General features: G+C 45.7%; 1 protein-coding gene across 3 annotated transcripts in view; it reads left to right on the top strand.

Moving 5' to 3' along the window:
- LOC140133691 (macrophage mannose receptor 1-like) overlaps nt 1-21106 on the top strand; it is a 77664-nt gene that overhangs the window by 36772 nt on the left and 19786 nt on the right. For all 3 annotated transcript variants that reach the window (XM_072154214.1, XM_072154212.1, XM_072154211.1), the window contains exons 16-22: nt 5614-5646; nt 7094-7257; nt 11320-11387; nt 14228-14328; nt 16929-17071; nt 18217-18328; nt 20272-20429. In XM_072154214.1, the coding sequence (XP_072010315.1) occupies nt 5614-5646; nt 7094-7257; nt 11320-11387; nt 14228-14328; nt 16929-17071; nt 18217-18328; nt 20272-20429 (779 nt within the window). The remainder of the gene's footprint in view (nt 1-5613; nt 5647-7093; nt 7258-11319; nt 11388-14227; nt 14329-16928; nt 17072-18216; nt 18329-20271; nt 20430-21106) is intronic.

Here is a 21106-nt window from a genome sequence, read left to right as displayed (position 1 = left end):
AAATAGTATGTCATCTGCATACAATAGCATCTTATCTTGAGTTCCATTACACCCCCAACCCAAGATCCCTACATTACTTCTACACCTAATTGCTAATGGTTCCAAGAATAATACGAATAGAACGGGGGAGACTGGGCAGCCCTGTCGAGTACCTCTTAAAATATCAAATACTTCAGTCAGATTTTGTCCAATTCTGATTCTAGCCTATGGGTCCGCATACAGTAGTTGGATATACTTCACAAACTGTGCCCCGAATCCAAATCCTCTCAACACCTCCCAGAGGAAGGTCCACTCTACCCTGTCGAAAGCCTTAGCTGCATCAATCAACAGGATGGAGCGGGTCACCCCCCCCGGCCCAGCTGTATCCCTGCAAAAATCCTCCTTATGTTGTTGGAGACATATCTACCGGGAATAAACCCTGATTGATCTGGATGTATAAGCCCTTCCATCTCATCCAATTTTTTTTGCAGAGCGCCCTTCCCTTCCTTAAGGAGGTTGACCTCTTTTTTCAAATTGTTCACCTCTTTCGTAAGGTCTACTATCTTATTATAATTCTCTTTTCGTTTTCTCTTTTCTTTAACTCCCCCCTCATAAATTTGCTTTATGTGTCAAATTTGTTTGTCAAGTACAGGATAGAAGCATTGCAGTCTTCAATGGCTTGCAAAATTTCCGAAACTGAGTTCTTATCTAATATTACATTAGTAAGCACGCTACCTTCTATGCCAGCCTCCTCTGTACCCTCTCTCTGCTCCTCCTGAGACGATTCTTCGTCATCGGCTCTGATTTGGCCCTTAGGCTCTGCACCCTGTTTCTGACTTACTTTCGTCCTCATCTGTGGTGATTGCTATAGTTTATCCAATTTATTCTCATTCCTAATAGTTCCCTTTTCCTTGGGTGATACAGCACCCTGTGATTTTCTTTTATCTGATTTGTCTATTTTCGGCGCCATTTTCTTTCTAGCGTTTAGCAGGAGAAACAAGGAGACCACAAAATACAATATAATGCCCAACATTCCCCTCTTCTTATTACATCAGGGAGAAAGGGACGAAGATAAGTACAATTCACAACCTCTATTCCCTGTGTGGTATATGTCCTATCGGCACTTGTTAGTCTCTTATTTTAGAGCCTATGTTCAAAGGACAAATAATACATAATAATTCATGGCTGCTATTAGTAATACCACGACAAACCATTAATTCCCATATCATAGGCATAGAACATTAGCAACAAACAGAAGGTGTTGTAGGCCTGATATCGTAGCAAGTCCGTTATTCCTTAGGCCTTAAACCTAACGTATTAATGCCATATTAAACATTGACACAGCCTAGGACAGTGGTGGCGAACCTATGGCACTGGTGCCAGGGATGGCACTCGGAGACCTCTCTGTGGTCACTCGGGCTGTCTCCCAGACATGGCATCTTCCTGCAGTCTCAGGCAGTCCAAGTAGTGACCCATCCTGTGCTGCTTGGTCCTGTACGAAGAGTGAAAAGGTGTGGACAGGGTCAGATTGGAGTTCAAAGATTCTGGTAGCAATAAGTTTGTTACTGCCTAAATTGCCATGTTGGCACTTTGGGAAAAGCTAGTGGTTTTTGGGTCTCATTTTGGGCACTCGATCTCTAAAAGGTTTGCCATCACTGGCCTAGGACATAGGGCATCAATAGCGTAATAGCCATGACCGGGGCAGGGCTGAGCTGAGGGCAGGGGGGGAAGGGGAGGGGGTACAGTTATTAAGCAAACATGCCTTCCTATCATACACTAACTAAATAAAACACCGACAATGTTCTGTTGGAAAAGTGCTGGTCACAGCTTTATTCAAATCTTGTAACAATCTGTAAAACATAAACTTTATTAAAACATAATAATATAAATGACATTTTATTCAACAAACATATTAATATTATTAAATTAAGTGGTCGAGTACTTGACAACAAATCTGGATCATTTTTAAAATTAATAATTAACACCTATGTCCGGCACCATTACCAACCAACCATAGTTGTAAATACCGCTCCAAATCGCGCTCAGCGTGCAAAAAACCACAACTACCATATCCACAAGCCGCTAACCTCCTGGCGAGTGGCGAGAGCAGAATGTGGCTACCAACCAAACATATAACCAAACCAACTGCTGAGGTACACCCCCTCAAGCAGTCTATGAAGAACTTTAATAGTAAAGCCGGATATAACCAAAATCATTACCACCAATTTACCTTCTGACCGGATAACTGTTGCCAAGTACCCGCCCACCTTTACAAAAACATCCTAAGCTCCCTAGCACCGCCCTAAACAAGAGGATCTGAAACTAATTGTATCCCTCCTCCCCAGTGAACGCACAATGCGACCCTGATACATAACATATAACGGGGAGGGTGGGTGGCACAATTTTTGCTCGGCCACCAAAGATGGCTGGCCCTTCCTGCCGTCCCTTAAAAACCCCTTCACTCCAACCCCCAAAATAAACCCACCTATCAGGTCAACCTATGCTCCACCCCCAAAAACTCCCGCCTCCCCTCCTTCCTATCCCCCCCCCTCCCAGCCCGCCCCGTCATGGCCACGCTCCGCCTACCTGCGGATGGCTCCATGCTAACATTAGTAGTACTGATGCAAGTCAATTCTTCCTGCGACCTTAAACATAAGTTATTAGTAGAATAGTCAATGTTAGTGGTACCAGTGCAAGTCAATTCTTCCTGCAACCTTGAGCGTAAAATGATAATAGCATAGTCCATGTTAGTGGTACCCACGAAAGTCTGTTCTTCCTACATAAGATATTGATAGCGTGATAGGTATTAGTAATGCCCGCACAACTCCACTCTTCCTAAAATGCTCAAGGGTACTATGCTAGTAGGATGATGACAGTTAATTTTGTTAGAACGTGCCCATTTTCCTTCGACCTTAGGCAGCAGATTAACCTTTACTTTGAGTAGAGTCACCACAGCAAAACACAGTCAGAGGGAAAGCAGAAATAGATTAAGCAGCCTCCACTACATCTTTTTAGCACGTTGTTATAGTAGACATTAGACGCATGCTTATAATAGACACCATGCTTATAATAGACACCACCTTCAACCCACTGGCCTTGAGTTACAAATCGATCACCTCAGGCTTCCACAAGTGTCTCCTTCAAAGTAATGCGTTGATCAAGCTGTAGTCTCTGCTAGCTCCTCCATCGACAGCCACTGCCTCCTGCGTTTCTATGGCGGCATCTAGGTCATGGATTAGTTCAGGCCACTTAGATCTTAGATTGACAGCTGATATCCAGCTGGGTGCCCTACAATGAGAGGGCAGTCACCGACTCCCGATCCGGCCCGACCTCTCTGCCAAACACTGTTCCACTCCACTGATGCCGCGTGTTTTAAATTTCACCCAAGGGGGGTGCCATATGCCTCAGCCACCTGCCCCCAGCACCGGCTTTCTATTGCAGCACTGCCACTGGAGCGCGCTCAGCTCCGTTAGGTCAAGCGGCTCATCATAATGACGGCGGCGGCAGGGTCGTGCTTCACCGGTCCACAACAGAACGCTGCTGGAAGGCAGGTATCGCAGGGCTTCCGTGCGAGGGGGAGGAGCGGTGAGCGACACGCTCACATCATTCCGCTTCCGGTCCGCCTCCTGTGTGCAATTAACTTGAATCTGTACATGACTTCTTTCTAAGTCCTTTGATCTGCTGGCAATCACTGAAACATTGATCCAACAGGATGACACTGCCTCTTACGCTGCTTTTTCCTATGGTGGCTTACACTTCTCTTACTGCTACAGACCTGACAATAGGCAGGGAGACGTTGTTAATATTCTTCTCTCTCCACAATGCACTTTCTTTGTCCATCCACTCAAGCTTTTTTTCCCATTCTTCCTTCATGTGGCTGTGGTATTCAATCCTCCTGACGCACCCTATCAGTTCCTTGACCACTTTGCCTCTTGCCTCCCTCACTTTCTGTGCTGTTAGATTCCGGCCATCATCATAAGAAAATTTAACATCCCTATCAACACCCCTATTTCCCCTCCTGCTTCTCAGCTCTCTAGGTCTTTCACCACTTGATACTATTAAAGGGAACCTGTCACCAGGAGACCCATTTTTAGCACTCCCCCAGGCCCCACAGAGCATAGTACATACACTGCCAAAGTGTTTTTGTATTAAAAATTGGTTTTACAGAAAAAAAGATATGTTATATTGTACCTTTCATTAGCATCTGCTGTGTGACTAGGCAGTTGCCAATTGGGAGGGGCTGGAAAGGAGCAGTCCCCCCCCCACCCTTGGGAAACATGTGACCTTTTCAAATATATGAATAACTCCCCACACTCGGGATTGGCTGTAGAGGAGCAGGGGGCCTTGCTGAGCCCAGTGATGGGTGTTTTCATATATTTGAAAAGGTCACATGGAGTAGCTGTTTCCCAAGGGTGGGGGGGATACAAACAAAGCAAGGGAAGTACAGCATGTGGAAGAGAACACTTAAAGGAAATCTACCATTTGTTTTTATGCATTGTGAACCAAGCATACCTTGAGAATGCTGTAGCTACATTGATACAGAAACATATCTTGTTTAATCCCTGATGCGAGTGGTTTTGCTCAAAAAACAATTATACAATTCAGGACCTTGAGAAAGCTGGGTGCTGCCTGGCTGCCTACAAAAACACATTACACAGAGCTTCCTGTACTGTCCAGACAGGACTAATCAACCTGAGCTGGATGACTCATACACAGCAGCCAGGGGATGGTGCAGTGATTGATTACTTCTGCCTGTCAGGGACAACACAGTGAATACAGCGTTCACTGGAGCAGTGCATAATAAGGGTAACAGGAGAAGCGCCGAGCCAGCCAGGAGCGACAGAACCTCATTATCATAATATTATAATTGTTTTTTCAGAAAAACCACTCAAACAAGATATGTTTCTGTATCAGTGTAGCTACAGCAATCTCAAGGTATGTTTGGTTCATAATGCGCAAAACCAAATGGTAGGTTTTCGTTAAGCTCACAAGGGTTGGATTAGGGTTGGTAAATCCAACCAACACACATTGGGGGTCATTTACTAAGGGTCTGAATCAGGTTTTTTCCGCTGGGTTACAAGAATATTTCCGATTTGTGCTGATTTTCCCTGAATTGCCCCGAGATTTTGGCACACGCAATCGGATTGTGTTGCATCGGCGCCAGGTTGCACGCAACGGAAATCGAGGTGCGTGACGGATTCGGAAAAAACGCCGCATTTAAAAAAAAATAAAGTGTCGTTTGACACGCGCTTACCTGCACCCAGGATAGGATGGTGAACTCCGGTGCAATCTGACGGAATTAAGCGCAGCAGCGACACCTGGTGGACATCGGGGGAACTAGCTTATTGAATCGCCAGAAGACCCGAATCTACCGCAGAGAAGGCGCCGCTGGATCGTGGGTAAGTAAATCTGCCCCATAGTGTAAAATGGAGGGGGGGGGGGCAATGTCAACCTTATACAACCAGTATACATATGGGGATAACAAATAAAACTTGAAACAATAAGACCCACTGTGATACACAGCGGGACACTTACCTCTCTGGTCTTCATATGGGAAGGGATGTTATTGGATAAAATGTTTTAAGAATAACTCAGCACAAAGTGACTACAAACTTCTACCTCTTTCTTTTCTAGGAACTGTATTAAAGGATGAACCAAAACCTCCTGGTGAGGATTGTAGATTTTATTTGTTATAAATGTTAAGAGGTTGGAAAAGCTTTTTAAAATAATTAGGATCTTGGCAAGCGAAGATTAAGACCACCATGGGCCCTGGGCTGTATGAATATTATGGCCCCTACAAGTCTGGAATCACTTCCTACATCTGGTACCAGAATCAGCTTCTTGGGGAATGGAGGAGGCATCTATACTGCTGCTTTCAATCTGCAGTTTAAGGACCTTTAGAGGTCGTTAAACTTTAGAGGTCCTGAATTGGCTCTTGTATGCATGTTTACTGAGTGCAGGAACAAATGTACAAGGATTCCATAGGTAAAGATCCTCATGAGTATAATATTTGGTGGGTGCTGTAGCTTGCATATAGCCCATAGAAGACTTGGTTCCCATACTGTAATTTACTACTGGCAGGTTCCGCTTCAGGTCTCAGTAGGCCCCTGGGCGATAGAGCCTCAGTGGGCCCCTGGGTGACAGAGCCTCAGTGGGCCCCTTTTCAGTGAACTCATGTAATTGCATTAAATATTGAGAAACTAAAACAGTCTCCTGTTCCCTAAAATATTCCCTAGTTTATGACCCAAACAGCCCCTCATAGTTATTTTATATAAAGCCCCCCTCACACCCTATGGATTCAATAGAAACAGCCCTCCTCACCCCCCATGGATTCCTTATGTACAGCATTATGTGGCCCCACCCAGCAGCTCAGGGCCCTGGCACTTGCCCCGGTATGCCCAGTTCTGGTGCCAGAATACTGGATCTTCATCCCAACTGCTCAACACATTCCTCAACATCCTCTGTATTTCTAGCATCATCCTACTGCTGGACTCTGGATCCTTAGGACGCGGTCAAACATTCTGCGTTTTGCAACGCAATGCAAATAGGACAGGGAGGGGCTTGTTTCACTCAGAAACGCAGGCAATCGGTATCGAGTGCCAAGTGTTTTGCATGTAAACAATGCAATATATGTGGTGCTTGTTACTGATCTCCTGTGTAAAACATACAGGTGTAACAGTTCCTAAAATTTAAAGGCCCGGTACGGCCATATCAAGTCTGTCCGCTATCTGTGTGTAACTAGAAGCTGATGGGCCCCAGTGCAAAGTCTGTGCCGGGCCCCCGACTATAATGTATGGTTTATAGTAATAGTCTTCTTATACGGGAAAGTGGCACCGTAAGGGCCCCCTAGACCTCTTGGGCCCGGGTGCAATCACAACCTTTTCACCCCCTCAAGATACACCCTTGCACCTCTGATAATACAAGGTGCCCTCCCCATTAGGAGATTTCTAGGTGTTGTGCTTCTAGAGCTCTTCTAGAATTTTTAATCTGCTAGTACTGTATGTCATGTCTGTGTATGACCCCAGCTACGTTCCGTGGCTCTAGATCCGTCCTTGTGTCTCTTCTTTTCCCTTCCTTTCTACAATCCGGTATTTGTATCCCCTTTCCATTACAGATTATGAATTTACCAGTGACGGCTGGCTGATCTATAATGACAGCCACTACTATATAAGCCAGGATGAAATGCCCATGGAGAAAGCCCTGGAATATTGCAAACACAATTTTTCCCATCTTGTCACCATTAACAGTGAATCAGAGATCACATTTCTGTGGCAATATGTAAGTTCTGAGCACTGATCATCTTCTTATTTTAGGCTTGGGTCGGGGGAGTTACAATTGCCATGGAATCAGAAAAGTTTCTCCATTAGAGCAGCGATTCAGGATGTGAGTGTAACTGGATGTAAATGGGGAGATTAGTGAAAGATGATGCACCCACAAGTTCCTTCTTATTATAGACTGACTGGGGCTCCACCAGGTCCTGTGTCACTTCTTTCTTACGTTACCATCTCCTTATGAAGACCACAATGACATCCATGCATGCTACTCTTTATCAGTGTGGTCCAATGGAGCAATACAACCTTAGGCTGTATTCACACGGCCGTATGGGGGACGTATATACAGCCAACGTATATATGCCGTATTTACGTCCCCTATAGACGGTAATGTGCTCAAAGCACCGTACGGGAGCGGCACGGTGCCACACACATGCGGCACTGTACCGTTCCGTAGCTGGGAGAAAGATAGGACATGTCCTATCTTTCCCCAGAATACAGCGCAGTGCGCCATATATCTCTATGGTGGGCACACGTGGGCACACTACCCTTCCCCAGCGCCGATGTGTGCCCACCGTGCTAAGGTACGGCGGGCACACATTGGGGCACATTTACTACCCGGTCCATTTGCGATCTCTGACGCTGATTCAGGTCTTCCGGCGATTCACTAAGGTAGTGCGCCCAATGTCCACCAGGTGTCGCTGCTGCACTGAAGTCCGTCAGAGTTCACTGGAGTTCACCAAGCTATTCGTGCGTGTCGAGCGGCACTTTTTAAAAAAAAAAATACGGCGTTTTTTCCGAATCCGTCGGGTTTTCCGACGGCCATGCCCCCCCAACATGTAAAACATGTCTCCCCATCCTCTAGACATAGCGAGCAGCCTATTTAGGGCACTTCCACTAGTAATCTGGTGGTAGATGTCCTTTAAACCCCTTCAGAGTTTCTTTCTCTCGCCCATTTTGAACTTATTCTGGTCCCAGGCAGTCCTGGCAACTTTACTTAATACTATTTCGGAGGCTCTTAAGGAGGTCCTTAAAGGGGTATTCCCATTACAATAAGTATTTGCAATTGTTTGAATAATAAAAAGTTTTCTAGATCTCTGCTTGCTGTCATTCTATAGGAAGCTTCTATGTTTGCTTCCAGTGGACAGAAATGGTCACACAGGTGCACGGCTCGTTAGTATCTCATAGAGAGTAATCAGAGCCGTGTGATATAGCGAGCCGTGCACCTGTGTGACCATGGTCAGATTTATGTCCACTGGAAGCAAACATAGAAGCTTCCTATAGAATGACAGCAAGCAGAGATCTAGAAAACCGTGGGGAATTTATACAGAAAATATATTGGAAATTTGTATAACTTTTCATTATTTAAACAATAGCAATTACTTGAAATGGGAATACCCCTTTAAGTTTGACTTCTAGCAGTGAATTCTTCTTGCTTGATAATAGTTGGGAAAGTTTTTTGAGGCCCTTGGAGGACCAACAGTCTCTGCCAAAGCTTCCATACTTGTGTACCATCAGCATCTTTGAGGTCTCTAATATGGAATATAAGAAAAAAGGTTATTTTTTTACAAATTTTCAAATGAAATAATTCAATTCAAAAAGTGGCACTCGTATTATATTGGGTAAACCTTTTCCAGTGTTAATTTATATTAATGTTGATGATTATGGGTTACAGCAAAATAAAAAAAAGTCATTATTTCAGAAAATTTGAATATTTAACCCATAAGTACCTGCAAAGGTTTCCTAAGCATTTTATAAGATCCCTTAGTCTGGTTCAGTAGGTGACACAATCATAGGGACATAGTGACAGTTGTCCAGAAGGTAATCACTGACCCCACAAGGAGCAAATGCCACAAAAGGTCATTGCTAAAGAGGCTTGAGTGGAAGGAAAAATTGTGGTATAAAAAGGTGCACAAGCAAGCTGGATAACTTCAGCCTTGATAGGATGGCTAAGAAAAAGCCATTCAAAAATTTGTGGTAGATTCACAAAGACTGGACTTCTGCTGGAGTCAGTGCTTCAAGAGCTACCACACACATACGTATCCAGGACATGAGCCACTCCTGACCAATAGACAACGCCAGGAGCATCTTACCTGAGCCAAGGAGAAAGAGAACTGGGCTTCTGCTTAGTGGTCCGAGTTAATTTCAGATGAAAGTAGATTTTGCTTTTTATTTGGAAATCAAGGTCCCATGGTCTGGAGGAATAGTAGAGGCCACAATTCAAGCAGCTTGAGGTCTAGTGTGAAGTTACCTCAATCAGTGATGGTTTGGGGAGCCATGTCAAAAGTGGGCACACAAAAATGAAAAAGAGCCAAGTTGAGGGGTTAAGGGCTGTGAGGATCAGTGGATCCTCTGGACCACCGCGGGAGGTGGTACTAGCCAACACCTGGGGCCAGAGTCTAGCGGCACCTGGTATTCACCAGAGCCTGCCGCAAAGCGGGTTGGACTTGCTGCGGCAGGATACCACCAGGTCCGCCCCAGGTGCGTCTAGCCCGCGGTGGCTGCCGAGGTCGAGGTACCTTAGCGGATGACAATCTCGTAGTCAGGTCCAGGCACAGAGTCAGGGGAGGCGGCAGAGATGCAAGGTCAAGTCCAAGTCCGGAGTCAGCAACAGGAGGTCCAGGCAGGTGGGAACGGGAACACAAGCACATGGAACACAGCAACGCAGGAATACACAGGAACGCAGGAATACACAGGAACGCAGGAATACTCGCTTGGAAGCTTTCTCTAAGGCTATGAGGCACAAAGATCCGGCAGGGAATGATGGGAGTCATAGGGTTAAATACAGAACAGGAAGTGACCAGAGCCGATCACCTGCGCGCTGGCCCTTTAAATCTGGAGTCAATGCCGCGCACGCTCCCTAGGGAGCGGGGCCGCACGTGGGACCTAGTCCGGACGGGAGCCAGGAGAGGCGAGTGCACGGGAGCGGGACCGGAGCAGCGGAGAGAGGCACGGGTGCACCCGCAATCCGTGGTATGGATCGCGGGGGTGCCCGTGACAAGGGCATTTATCGTACAGACTTTTCATTTGGCCACCACTTCTGTGCTCAAAGCATTTTTTTTACAATTGGTCTTATATAATATTCTAATTTTCTGAGATAATGGGGCACATTTACTAAGGGTCTGAATCGCGTTTTTTCCACCGGGTTTTTTGAATTTTACCATTTTGCGCCGAATTGCACCAGGTTTTTGGCGCACACGATCGAAAAATGGGGTGTGTGGCCGTCGGAAAACCCGACAGATTTGGAAAAATCGTGCCTTTTAAAAAAAAAAAAAGTGTCGCTTGACACACACTTCCATGCACCACGAATAGGATGGTGAACTCTGGCGGACCTTGGCACAGCAGCAACACCTGGTGGACATCGGGCGCACGACCTTAGTGAATCGCCAGAAGACCCGAATCCTCGTCAGAGAACGCGCAGCTGGATCGCCACAGGACCGGGTAAGTAAATGACCCCCAATGACTTTTGGGCTTTTCTTTGGCTGTAAGAGCCTTTACTGCTTCTTAGCTTGACCGTCTCTTTAGAAAGCTTTTCTAACCAGTCCATTATATCTATAGTAATGCCCTGAAACACTGACGTAGGGACTGTGGCCGGGCACATGAACTGTTCAGGGGCTTTGGGGAGAAATATTGTACACCAAAAGATACCCTTCTCTTTGTTAGTATACAGTTTTAAGTGTGGATATGCCCAAAAATATTAGCACTTCGGAAGTCCTTCAGAAGAAATTAACTCCTCAGGGCTTAGTCACTCAGGGCCTTCTTCTTACAGACAGATAGGTTAACGGGGGAGATTTATCATACGTCTCTTAGAGCAGAACTGTTCTCGTTGCCCATGGCAACCAATCAGAGCTCAGCTTTCATTTTCCCACAGCTGTTTATAAAATGAAAGCTGATCTCTGATTGGTTTCCATGGACAACTAGAACAGTTTTACCTCAGAAACTTGATGATAAATCTCCCCCATTGAGTCAGGAGACACTAATGTCTGGCTAATAACCTACAATATCATCCCGATTGGTAGTGACACTCCCTTATGTGTAGCCTAACTCCCCTTCATCTTCTCTTTTTTAGATTTTGTACAAAAGAGCTCAAAGCAGTTATTATATTGGTCTACGTTTGGGACTGGATAGAGAATTCAAGTAGGTGCAAAACGGATGAAACCGCCTCTAACGTTGCATTTAGTTATTGTATACTTATGGATGATATCCAGTATAAAGCTGTTTTTACTTGGTGCACATTGGGAAATGTGAAGACTAAATTGTTGGCCAACTGGTGGGGCAATGCCTGTGCCTGGATGTCCTGGGCGGTCACCATGAATAGAGCTTGCAGTTAGTATAATGGTCTCTGGAAGGACCTAATAGAGGGTTAACTGGGCCAGACCAGGGGGCTTTTATTGAGACACATAACCCCCGCCAATCTATGATGGTAAGTGAGGAGGGGGGGGGGGGGAATGCTGACTTTTTAGGATTTAAAGCCCCAGAAATGTTTCAGTGCCTGTTGCAGAAGGCGGAGCTAGGGGATAAGCATAGGGGGGGGGCAAGCCCACCCAACTAGGCCCCCAACCCAGGTGTACCATTATTCTGCTATACAGTGACCATATAGTGGTAGATTCTGGTTCTCCTCAGGCCTCCTTATTAATAATCACACCATATAACAACGTAGTGACTTATAGGAGACATCTCTGTACTCGTAGCCATTTCCGGTCTCTTCCGTATGACCAGTGCCGCTCTACCAGTGGGATCTTGGATTTGTTAAAGAGAACCAGTCAGGAGGATTTGGGATACTAAACCACCCACAGGTCCTTATGGGGCGTTTATACTTAGCTAAATGTGAGTCTAATGAGGCACATACAGGATAGGAAGAGTAGTACTGTGCTATACAGAATAGGAGTAGTAGTACTGTACTATACAGGATAGGAAGAGTAGTACTGTGCTATACAGGATAGGAGTAGTAGTACTGTGCTATACAGGATAGGAGTAGTAGTACTGTGCTATACAGGATAGGAGTAGTAGTACTGTGCTATACAGGATAGGAGTAGTAGTACTGTGCTAAACAGGATAGGAGTAGTAGTACTGTGCTATACAGGATAGGAGTAGTAGTACTGTGCTATACAGGATAGGAGTAGTAGTACTGTGCTATACAGGATAGGAGTAGTAGTACTGTGCTATACAGGATAGGAGTAGTAGTACTGTGCTATACAGGATAGGAGTAGTAGTACTGTGCTATACAGGATAGGAGTAGTAGTACTGTGCTATACAGGATAGGAGTAGTAGTACTGTGCTATACAGGATAGGAGTACTAGTACTGTGCTATACAGGATAGGAGTAGTAGTACTGTGCTATACAGGATAGGAAGAGTAGTACTGTGCTATACAGGATAGGAGTAGTAGTACTGTGCTATACAGGATAGGAGTAGTAGTACTGTGCTATACAGGATAGGAGTAGTAGTACTGTGCTATACAGGATAGGAGTAGTAGTACTGTGCTAAACAGGATAGGAGTAGTAGTACTGTGCTATACAGGATAGGAGTAGTAGTACTGTGCTATACAGGATAGGAGTAGTAGTACTGTGCTATACAGGATAGGAGTAGTAGTACTGTGCTATACAGGATAGGAGTAGTAGTACTGTGCTATACAGGATAGGAGTAGTAGTACTGTGCTATACAGGATAGGAGTAGTAGTACTGTGCTATACAGGATAGGAGTAGTAGTACTGTGCTATACAGGATAGGAGTAGTAGTACTGTGCTATACAGGATAGGAGTAGTAGTACTGTGCTATACAGGATAGGAGTAGTAGTACTGTCCTATACAGGATAGGAGTAGTAGTACTGTGCTATACAGGATAGGAGTAGTAGTACTCACACCACTCCTCCTGCCCCCCCACCCCACCGCCCAGGTAGCTACACCTCTGAGTAGTCCATACAAACTCCATGATGTAACTGTACGTAGCACTTTAACATAAGACCAAGTGCATCATGGAGACTTTAGATGCTTCCATTAGGACACACACGTATGTTTTTATATACACTCCTTTCATTTTTTAAAAATGGTCCTATTTTCCCAGAATCATTGCCTTTCTTCTATACAAGTAAATGGCGCTGGGAAGTAATTCTAGAGGAATGAAATCAGACCCTTCTTACTTATGCAACATCCCCACCAGGGCTGACAGTATATAGGGGCAGTCGGATACTAGGAGCGGAGTGGTTGGCTTGGTTACAGTAACACAGTCCATGTGTAGGCCTCATCCACAACCATTAGGCCCAAAAGGGTAAGCCCATTTTTATAGATTTGGTCTCAGCTTCTGGAAGGTTCAAGGGAGCTAGCCAATTAACTGCCTACATTATCTCAGGTGAAGATACATTAATACAAACAATCTCTATTGAAGGAAATCTACTATCAAAGTCAAACATAATAAACCAGGGGCACTTATTGGTGCTGAAGGGGTGGGGGAAGGGGGGGGGGGTGAGCCAATGTCTGTAAACCAAGATTACAAAGAGACTAGGTAAACTCTCAGGCTCATTAGCATAATTTGGAAAGTTGATTTTAGAATAAAGGAGGCCGTGGATAACACATATAAGAAGATTACCACAGTCCCGGTGCCTGGATCTATGTGTTATGTCCCTGGTTTATCAGGATGGATTTTGATTGATTTCCTTGAACTCTTTGGTAACAAAACAAAATATATACATATTACTCAGAAATGTACCAATTTCTATCTTGGTGGTGTTGATATTCTATATAATGCAGCCTAGATATGGAATCGTAACCTGGGAAAGCTGAGTTGTGTTCTATAGACAGCTGGTTGACTGAATTACAGAACCCATAGGATGATCAGTCCTTCTGGGTCCACTCCAGCGAGAATATCAGACTAAAGTAATGTAATGACCCAACTGTGGGACATTACACTTATCCCATGAAACCCCATTAAGTATTCTATTATCATTCTTCTGTGTATTATCCTTTATTCTTCTTTATTATTAGGTGGATGGATGGTTCTCCAATTGATTTTGTTGCCTGGAAATTAAATCAGCCTGACTTTTCCAATAATGATGAGTTTTGCGTGGAGATGACAGCACCATATGGTAGGGATCTAACCTATAATATAATATCATATATAAAAGACATAGGGGCACATTTACTTATCCGGTCCAGTCGCGATCCTGCGGTGCGTTGTCCGACGCTGATTCAGATCTGCCGATCTGCCGGGATTCATTAAGATCGTGCACCCGATATCCAGCAGGTGTCGCTGCTGCACCGAGTTCACCTTCTTCTTCCTGGTGCATGTGAGTGCTGATCTGGTGACACAATTTCTTTTTTAAATTCCAAGTTTTTTCCACATCCGTCGGGTTGTCCGGCGGCCACGCCCCCCGCTTTCTGTAGCATGAAAGCCGGCGCCGATTGCTTGCGCCAAAATCCCAGGCCAATTCGGCGCAAGTTGCAAATATTCGGGAAACCCGACAAAAGTGCGGCGTTCGGACCCTTAGTAAATGAGCCCCATAGGGGCACATTTACTTACCCATCCCGTTGACGCCGCCGATCTGGAATGTCCGACGAGGATTCGGAGCTGCCGCGATTCACTAAGATCGTGCATTCAATTTCCTGCAGGTGTCGCTTCCTCTGCTGAGGTCCGCTGGAGTTCACCTTCTTCTTCCCGGTGCATGTGAGTGCCGATCTTGCGACAAAATTTGGTTTTTAAATTCCATGGTTTGTCCGAATCAGTTGTGTTGTCCGACGTCCACGCCCCCTGATTTGTGTCGCATGCAAGCCAGCGCCGATGCGCCACAATCCGATCGCGTGCGCCAAAAACCCCTGTGCAAAGCGGAAAAATTTGCAAAACCCGACGGAAATGCGTCCAATGGACCCTTAGTAAATGTGCCCCATTGGCAAGATTTCCGAACACCCATGAAGTTCACTAACAACTCAATACCGTATTGTACAATGTACCTTATATACTCGAGTATAAGCCTAGTTTTTCAGCACAAAAAATGTGCTGAAAAAACCAAACTCGGCTTATACTCGAGTCAAAAAAATAAATATATCTAAACTCACCTTTCCGGTGACCCCTGTATATCTTCTGTGCGATCTGTCCGGCAGCGGCGGCAGGCTATATACACTGGGGCAGGGTCTGGCAGGCTATATACACTGGGGCAGGGTCTGGCAGGCTATATACACTGGGGCAGGGTCTGGCAGGCTATATACACTGGGGCAGGGTCTGGCAGGCTATATACACTGGGGCAGGGTCTGGCAGGCTATATACACTGGGGCAGGGTCTGGCAGGCTATATACACTGGGGCAGGGTCTGGCAGGCTATATACACTGGGGCAGGGTCTGGCAGGCTATACACACTGGGGCAGGGTCCGGCAGGCTATATACACTGGGGCAGGGTCTGGCAGGCTATATACACTGGGGCAGGGTCTGGCAGGCTATATACACTGGGGCAGGGTCTGGCAGGCTATATACACTGGGGCAGGGTCTGGCAGGCTATACACACTGGGGCAGGGTCCGGCAGGCTATATACACTGGGGCAGGGTCTGGCAGGCTATATACACTGGGGCAGGGTCTGGCAGGCTATATACACTGGGGCAGGGTCTGGCAGGCTATACACACTGGGGCAGGGTCCGGCAGGCTATATACACTGGGGCAGGGTCTGGCAGGCTATATACACTGGGGCAGGGTCTGGCAGGCTATATACACTGGGGCAGGGTCTGGCAGGCTATATACACTGGGGCAGGGTCTGGCAGGCTATACACACTGGGGCAGGGTCCGGCAGGCTATATACACTGGGGCAGGGTCTGGCAGGCTATATACACTGGGGCAGGGTCTGGCAGGCTATATACACTGGGGCAGGGGCTGGCAGGCTATATACACTGGGGCAGGGGCTGGCAGGCTATATACACTGGGGCAGGGTCTGGCAGGCTATATACACTGGGGCAGGGTCTGGCAGGCTATATACACTGGGGCAGGGGCTGGCTGGCTATATACTGGGGAGGCTGTGCCCAGTGCATTTCCCACCCTCGGCTTATACTCGAGTCAATAGGTTTTCCCAGTATTTTGTGGTAAAACTAGGGGCCTCGGCTTATACTCGGGTCGGCTTATACTCGAATATATACGGTAATCTCCCATGGAAGCACATGCTGGATCTTTAACTCCTTAACAAGATTTAGAAGGTGTTCAGCTGGCTGAAAATATACTGGTACTGATTAAGTAGGTCAATATCTGCTGGGTCCGTGCCTGAAGACACTACCAGATGGGGGGTATTTATCATACGCCAGTGCTCGTATGACAGCCAGGTCATATCCTAGCAATAAGTGCAGCCGGGGACTTCTCAAGTATGAAAAGCCGCCAGGTACAACAAGTGTGCTAGCGCCAGATAGGAACACCCTGCTCCCGTAACGGCGGTGCCCAATCCCCCACCAGCCACGCCCCCTTCACTACCCTACACACACCCACTGCGTAGAGATTGCGGAAAGGGTTAACAATCACAAGTGCTACCAATAAGCTAGCATGTGCGATTATTTCAAGGCTTCTACGTAACTTTTTTGGTGTAGAAATCCTGATAACCCCCCCCCCCCCATGGGTCTCTTCTGCAGAAGACCAGCAAAGAGACCTGAGACATGACCAAGGTATAACAGTCGGGTGCCCTTGTGTGCAATGTTTTTTTCAATAATTTTAATTTATATAGGACATTGGAACGACATAAATTGTGGTGTTCCTCATGGATTCATCTGTGAAAGGACAAATAGTTCCATTAATACACCATTGGCTCCAACTATTCCTGCACCAGAAGGTGGATGTGGATCAGATTGGCTTTCATTTAGACAAAAGGTAATTTCCCAACACCAGTACGATATTACAATATTATTCATCTTATTTTACATCTACACCTATAGCCTTGTGATCCTTACTACTCTACAGTCATGTAGACCTATCCATAGGAATTTTCTGGCTGGCTTTAATCTCATATTTCTCTTGTTGATGTTCCAGGGGTGCACCATCTATGAGACAAGTTGACCCTCTTGCCTCAGGCAGCACTAACTGCAGCAAGGAATGCAGTCACTTACTAAAAAGTAGGACCTGACACCAAAAAATAGTGGGGCAGATTTACTTACCCGGTCCATTCACGATCCAGCGGCGCGTTCTCTGCGGTGGATTCGGGTCCGGCCGGGATTTATTAAGGCAGTTCCTCCGACGTCCACCAGGTGGCGCTGCTGCGCGGAAGTTCCCCGGAACGCACTGGAATACACTGAGCCGGGCTGAGTGTAGGTAAGTGCAAGCTCCGCAACACATTTTTTTTTTTAAATGCCGCGGTTTTTCCGAATCCGACGGGTTTTCGTTCGGCCACGCCCCCCGCCGTGCGCCACAATCCGATCGCGTGCGCCAAAATCCCGGGGCAATTCAGGGGAAATCGCCGCAAATTGGAAATATTCGGGTAACATGTCGGGAAAACGCGAATCGGGCCCTTAGTAAATGACCCCCATTGTCTCTTAACACCTGATGCCAGCATGGGTGTGAGACACTACATGGAGAACCCACTAACTAAAAAAACAACAATATATATTACTTCTGGATGGGGTGGAGGGGCGCTGTTCTATAGGTTGCCTCAGACAGCAGATATTTTAGATTCCCATAATGGATATTTATGGCATAGCCACAGGATATGATATATGTCTAATATGAGCAGAACTCACTTCCAGAACCTGCACCTATCCTGATGAATTCCCTGATAACTTTTTAGTATTACATTATCTACATCTATGGGAGCGCTAAAAACTGCTCAGCAAAAATTTTTATGGGACTCCCATAGAAGTAACAGCACAAGCAGAGAGTCAGGGGAAACCAGCCCTCAATGCATGAGCGGGTCTCAGGGGCAGAACCTAAGGGATATTTAGACATAAGACTTTATTAATATGTATTTTTTTCAATACAATTTTTATACATTTAAAACATATCATTCATTTAATATGATTTAGTGTTATAGAATCTATGACCCAAAAGATGAATCACTTCACTGGGATGATGCCAGATCCCGATGTCAGTCCTTTGGAGGAAATCTGGTCACTATAAATGATGATTTGGTACAATGTAAGTAATGGATGCCCTTTTTTCTGTATGTTTTACAGTATTCTTAAAAGAAATCTACCACCAGGATGAAGGATTGTAAACCACGCACACTGACATACTGGTGTGTGCCCCCTCTGACAGGAGCCACTCTTCTTTTACCTTCTTATGTCCTGATTTTGACAAAACCCTGCCTCTAAAATTATGCAAATGAGCTTGAGGGGATTTTGGCTCCATATGTGTTTTTCTTAAAATCAAGAGTATAGTAATCTTAAAGCAGAGCAGGTCCTGGCAGAGGGGGCACACACCAGTATGTCAGTGTGCGTGGTTTACAATCCTTCATCCTGGTGGTAGATGTCCTTTTAATGTTTGTGTCCTCTGTAGTATGTGAAATTATTGTATATTAACAAAAAAAGGGGGGGGGGTGGAGACCACCTTAACTGCTCTGCAAATTTTGAGCATCATGGTTCTTGCTTTCTCATTGGCTGAAGCTTTAGTATTTCCAAAATAGTGCCCAGCTTTCTTCCCCCTCTGCTGTAAGTGACAGAGACACTTAGGCTAAATTCAGACAACCACCGTATATACCTCCAACATAGGCTGGCAATGGGAGCACGGCGCAGTATGGAGCGGCATGGTGCCGTACCATTCCGTACCCGGGAAAAGATAGAACATGTCCTATGTTACCCTGTAATATGGCGCCGTGTGTTGTGTCTCTATGGAGAGAGGTGGGGGCGGCCTTACATAGACTATGCTCAGCTACTTATGGTGGGTACTAGTCATATGTTGCGTTTTACCTTTGCATTGGATGGGGGATACGTCACTGGGGGCTTGCCAATTCAGAGTGCTACTTGAGATTTCATATATTCTCTATGGAACATGTCCCACACCATACGATCCCATTACCCTGATAAAGCCGGGTCTTTGGTGAAACATGTTGGGGGGCTCATCTTCTTAGATTGGCAGGCACCCTCTGGTTTGTGATCTTAGCTAGATAGCTAGTAAGACAGAAGCTTGTAAGCTAGTAGTAGAGATATTCTTGAGCCAGAGAGCCATAATTATATGTTTGTGTTATCTATCCACAAAGACTGTTGTTGAGACACACTGGGACACATTTACTTACCCGGTCCATTCGCGATCCAGCGGCGCATTCTGTGTGGAGGATTCGGGTCTTCCGGCAATCCATTAAGGTAGTTTCCCCAATGTCCACCAGGTGTCGCTGCTGTGCCGAATGCACGGAAGTACACCAAGCCAGGCCGGGTGCAGGTAAGCGCGTGTCCAGCGATACTTTTTTTTTTAAAATGCGGCGTTTTTTCCGAATTCGTTGGGTTTTCATACGGCCAATCCCCCTGACGCACCACAATCCGATCGTGTGCACCAAAAACCCGGCGGAATTCAGGGAAAATTGCCGCAAAATGGAAAAATTCCGGTAAATCGCTATAAAAACGCAATTTGGGCCCTTAGTAAATGACCCCCACTATGCTGCTGGCGCCCTGTGATTTGTGACTCCTTTTGGGACTACTGTCAATATTACTTTCATCCATGTCACATATAGTAACTGAGGCTCAGTCTACATTCTACTAGCACATGATAGCTATGCGTATTCCACAGCGTTCTGATATTATTATTTCACATTATATCAGACATGGAGGGTGTCCTGTGTTTTTAATTAGTTTTTAGCCTCACCGATCGTCAGAGAATTAATTAATATTTTATCTTTCATGGGAATTAAAGCTAACTTTTAGCTTTGTGTTTGGTGGTGGGTTACAGTCTTTCTGTGTAAATGAATTATTTTTGTACCCTGCCAGACACTGGTGCGCTCTTTTGTTTGTAATGGCAGAGACACTTACCTCATACAAGTGGTTACATAGTTTGAGTGCAGATAAACATTTGGAAGGCAGTAGATATGAGTGTGTCTCTGAACTCCATATACCCGCATAGTTATACATCTATGATATGTTTTATTTCAGCTTTTTTGATGTCCAATTTAAAAAACATTACAGACGATGTATGGATCGGATTACATGACAAGAATAAGGATAACAAATTCGTTTGGACGGATCAAAGCGGAGTGTATTATACCAACTGGGCCAAAGGTTGGCCACAGCCTCGAAGTAGACTCTGGTCTGTAAGTAACTTATAATACAGTCGGGTGTCCTTAAAGGAAACCTACCACTTGAAGTGGCAGGTTTCCGATGGCAATACCGAGCACCGCGGTATCGCGGTTTAAAACACTTTTTAAACTTTATAGCCGGCGCAGGCAGGTACGCGCTCGGCGCTTACCATGTGCGCGGCTCTCCTTCACTTCCTATGTAGCCGCGCGCACGGTAAGCGCCGAGCGCGTACCTCCCTGCGCCGGCTATAAAGTTTAAAAAGTGTTTTAAACCACGATACCGCGGTTTAAAACACTAGCGAAAATAAGCTCCGGCACCAGCTCACCCTGAGCTGGTGCACGGTATTGCCATCGGAAACCTGCCACTACAAGTGGTAGGTTTCCTTTAAGTAGGGGACTGTCTGTACATGGATCAGATAACACTATTTTGGGGTTTAATTGTCCTGACATATCTAACAATTCGCTTTAAGGAAAAAAATAGGTGGTTGGTTTAGACGCGCCATTCTAGTTGAATAAATGGAATTGCAATATGGTTCTATTGAATAATTTCATTTTACTGAATACGATTTGGACTAAACTTTCTGGGACAAACTATCCCCTTCATTAGGTGAGAAGGTCCAGCACTAACAATTAGGTGAAGAAATCCTTTTCTTTATTTGTTAAAATCCGACATAATGATAGTGATCGACGCG

The sequence above is a fragment of the Engystomops pustulosus genome, chromosome 5 (genome assembly GCF_040894005.1).
Source record: "Engystomops pustulosus chromosome 5, aEngPut4.maternal, whole genome shotgun sequence".
NCBI classification, from domain to species: Eukaryota; Metazoa; Chordata; class Amphibia; order Anura; family Leptodactylidae; genus Engystomops; species Engystomops pustulosus.
The sequence above is the reverse complement of the archived record's forward strand: the minus strand, read 5'-3'. Positions and strand labels throughout refer to the sequence as shown.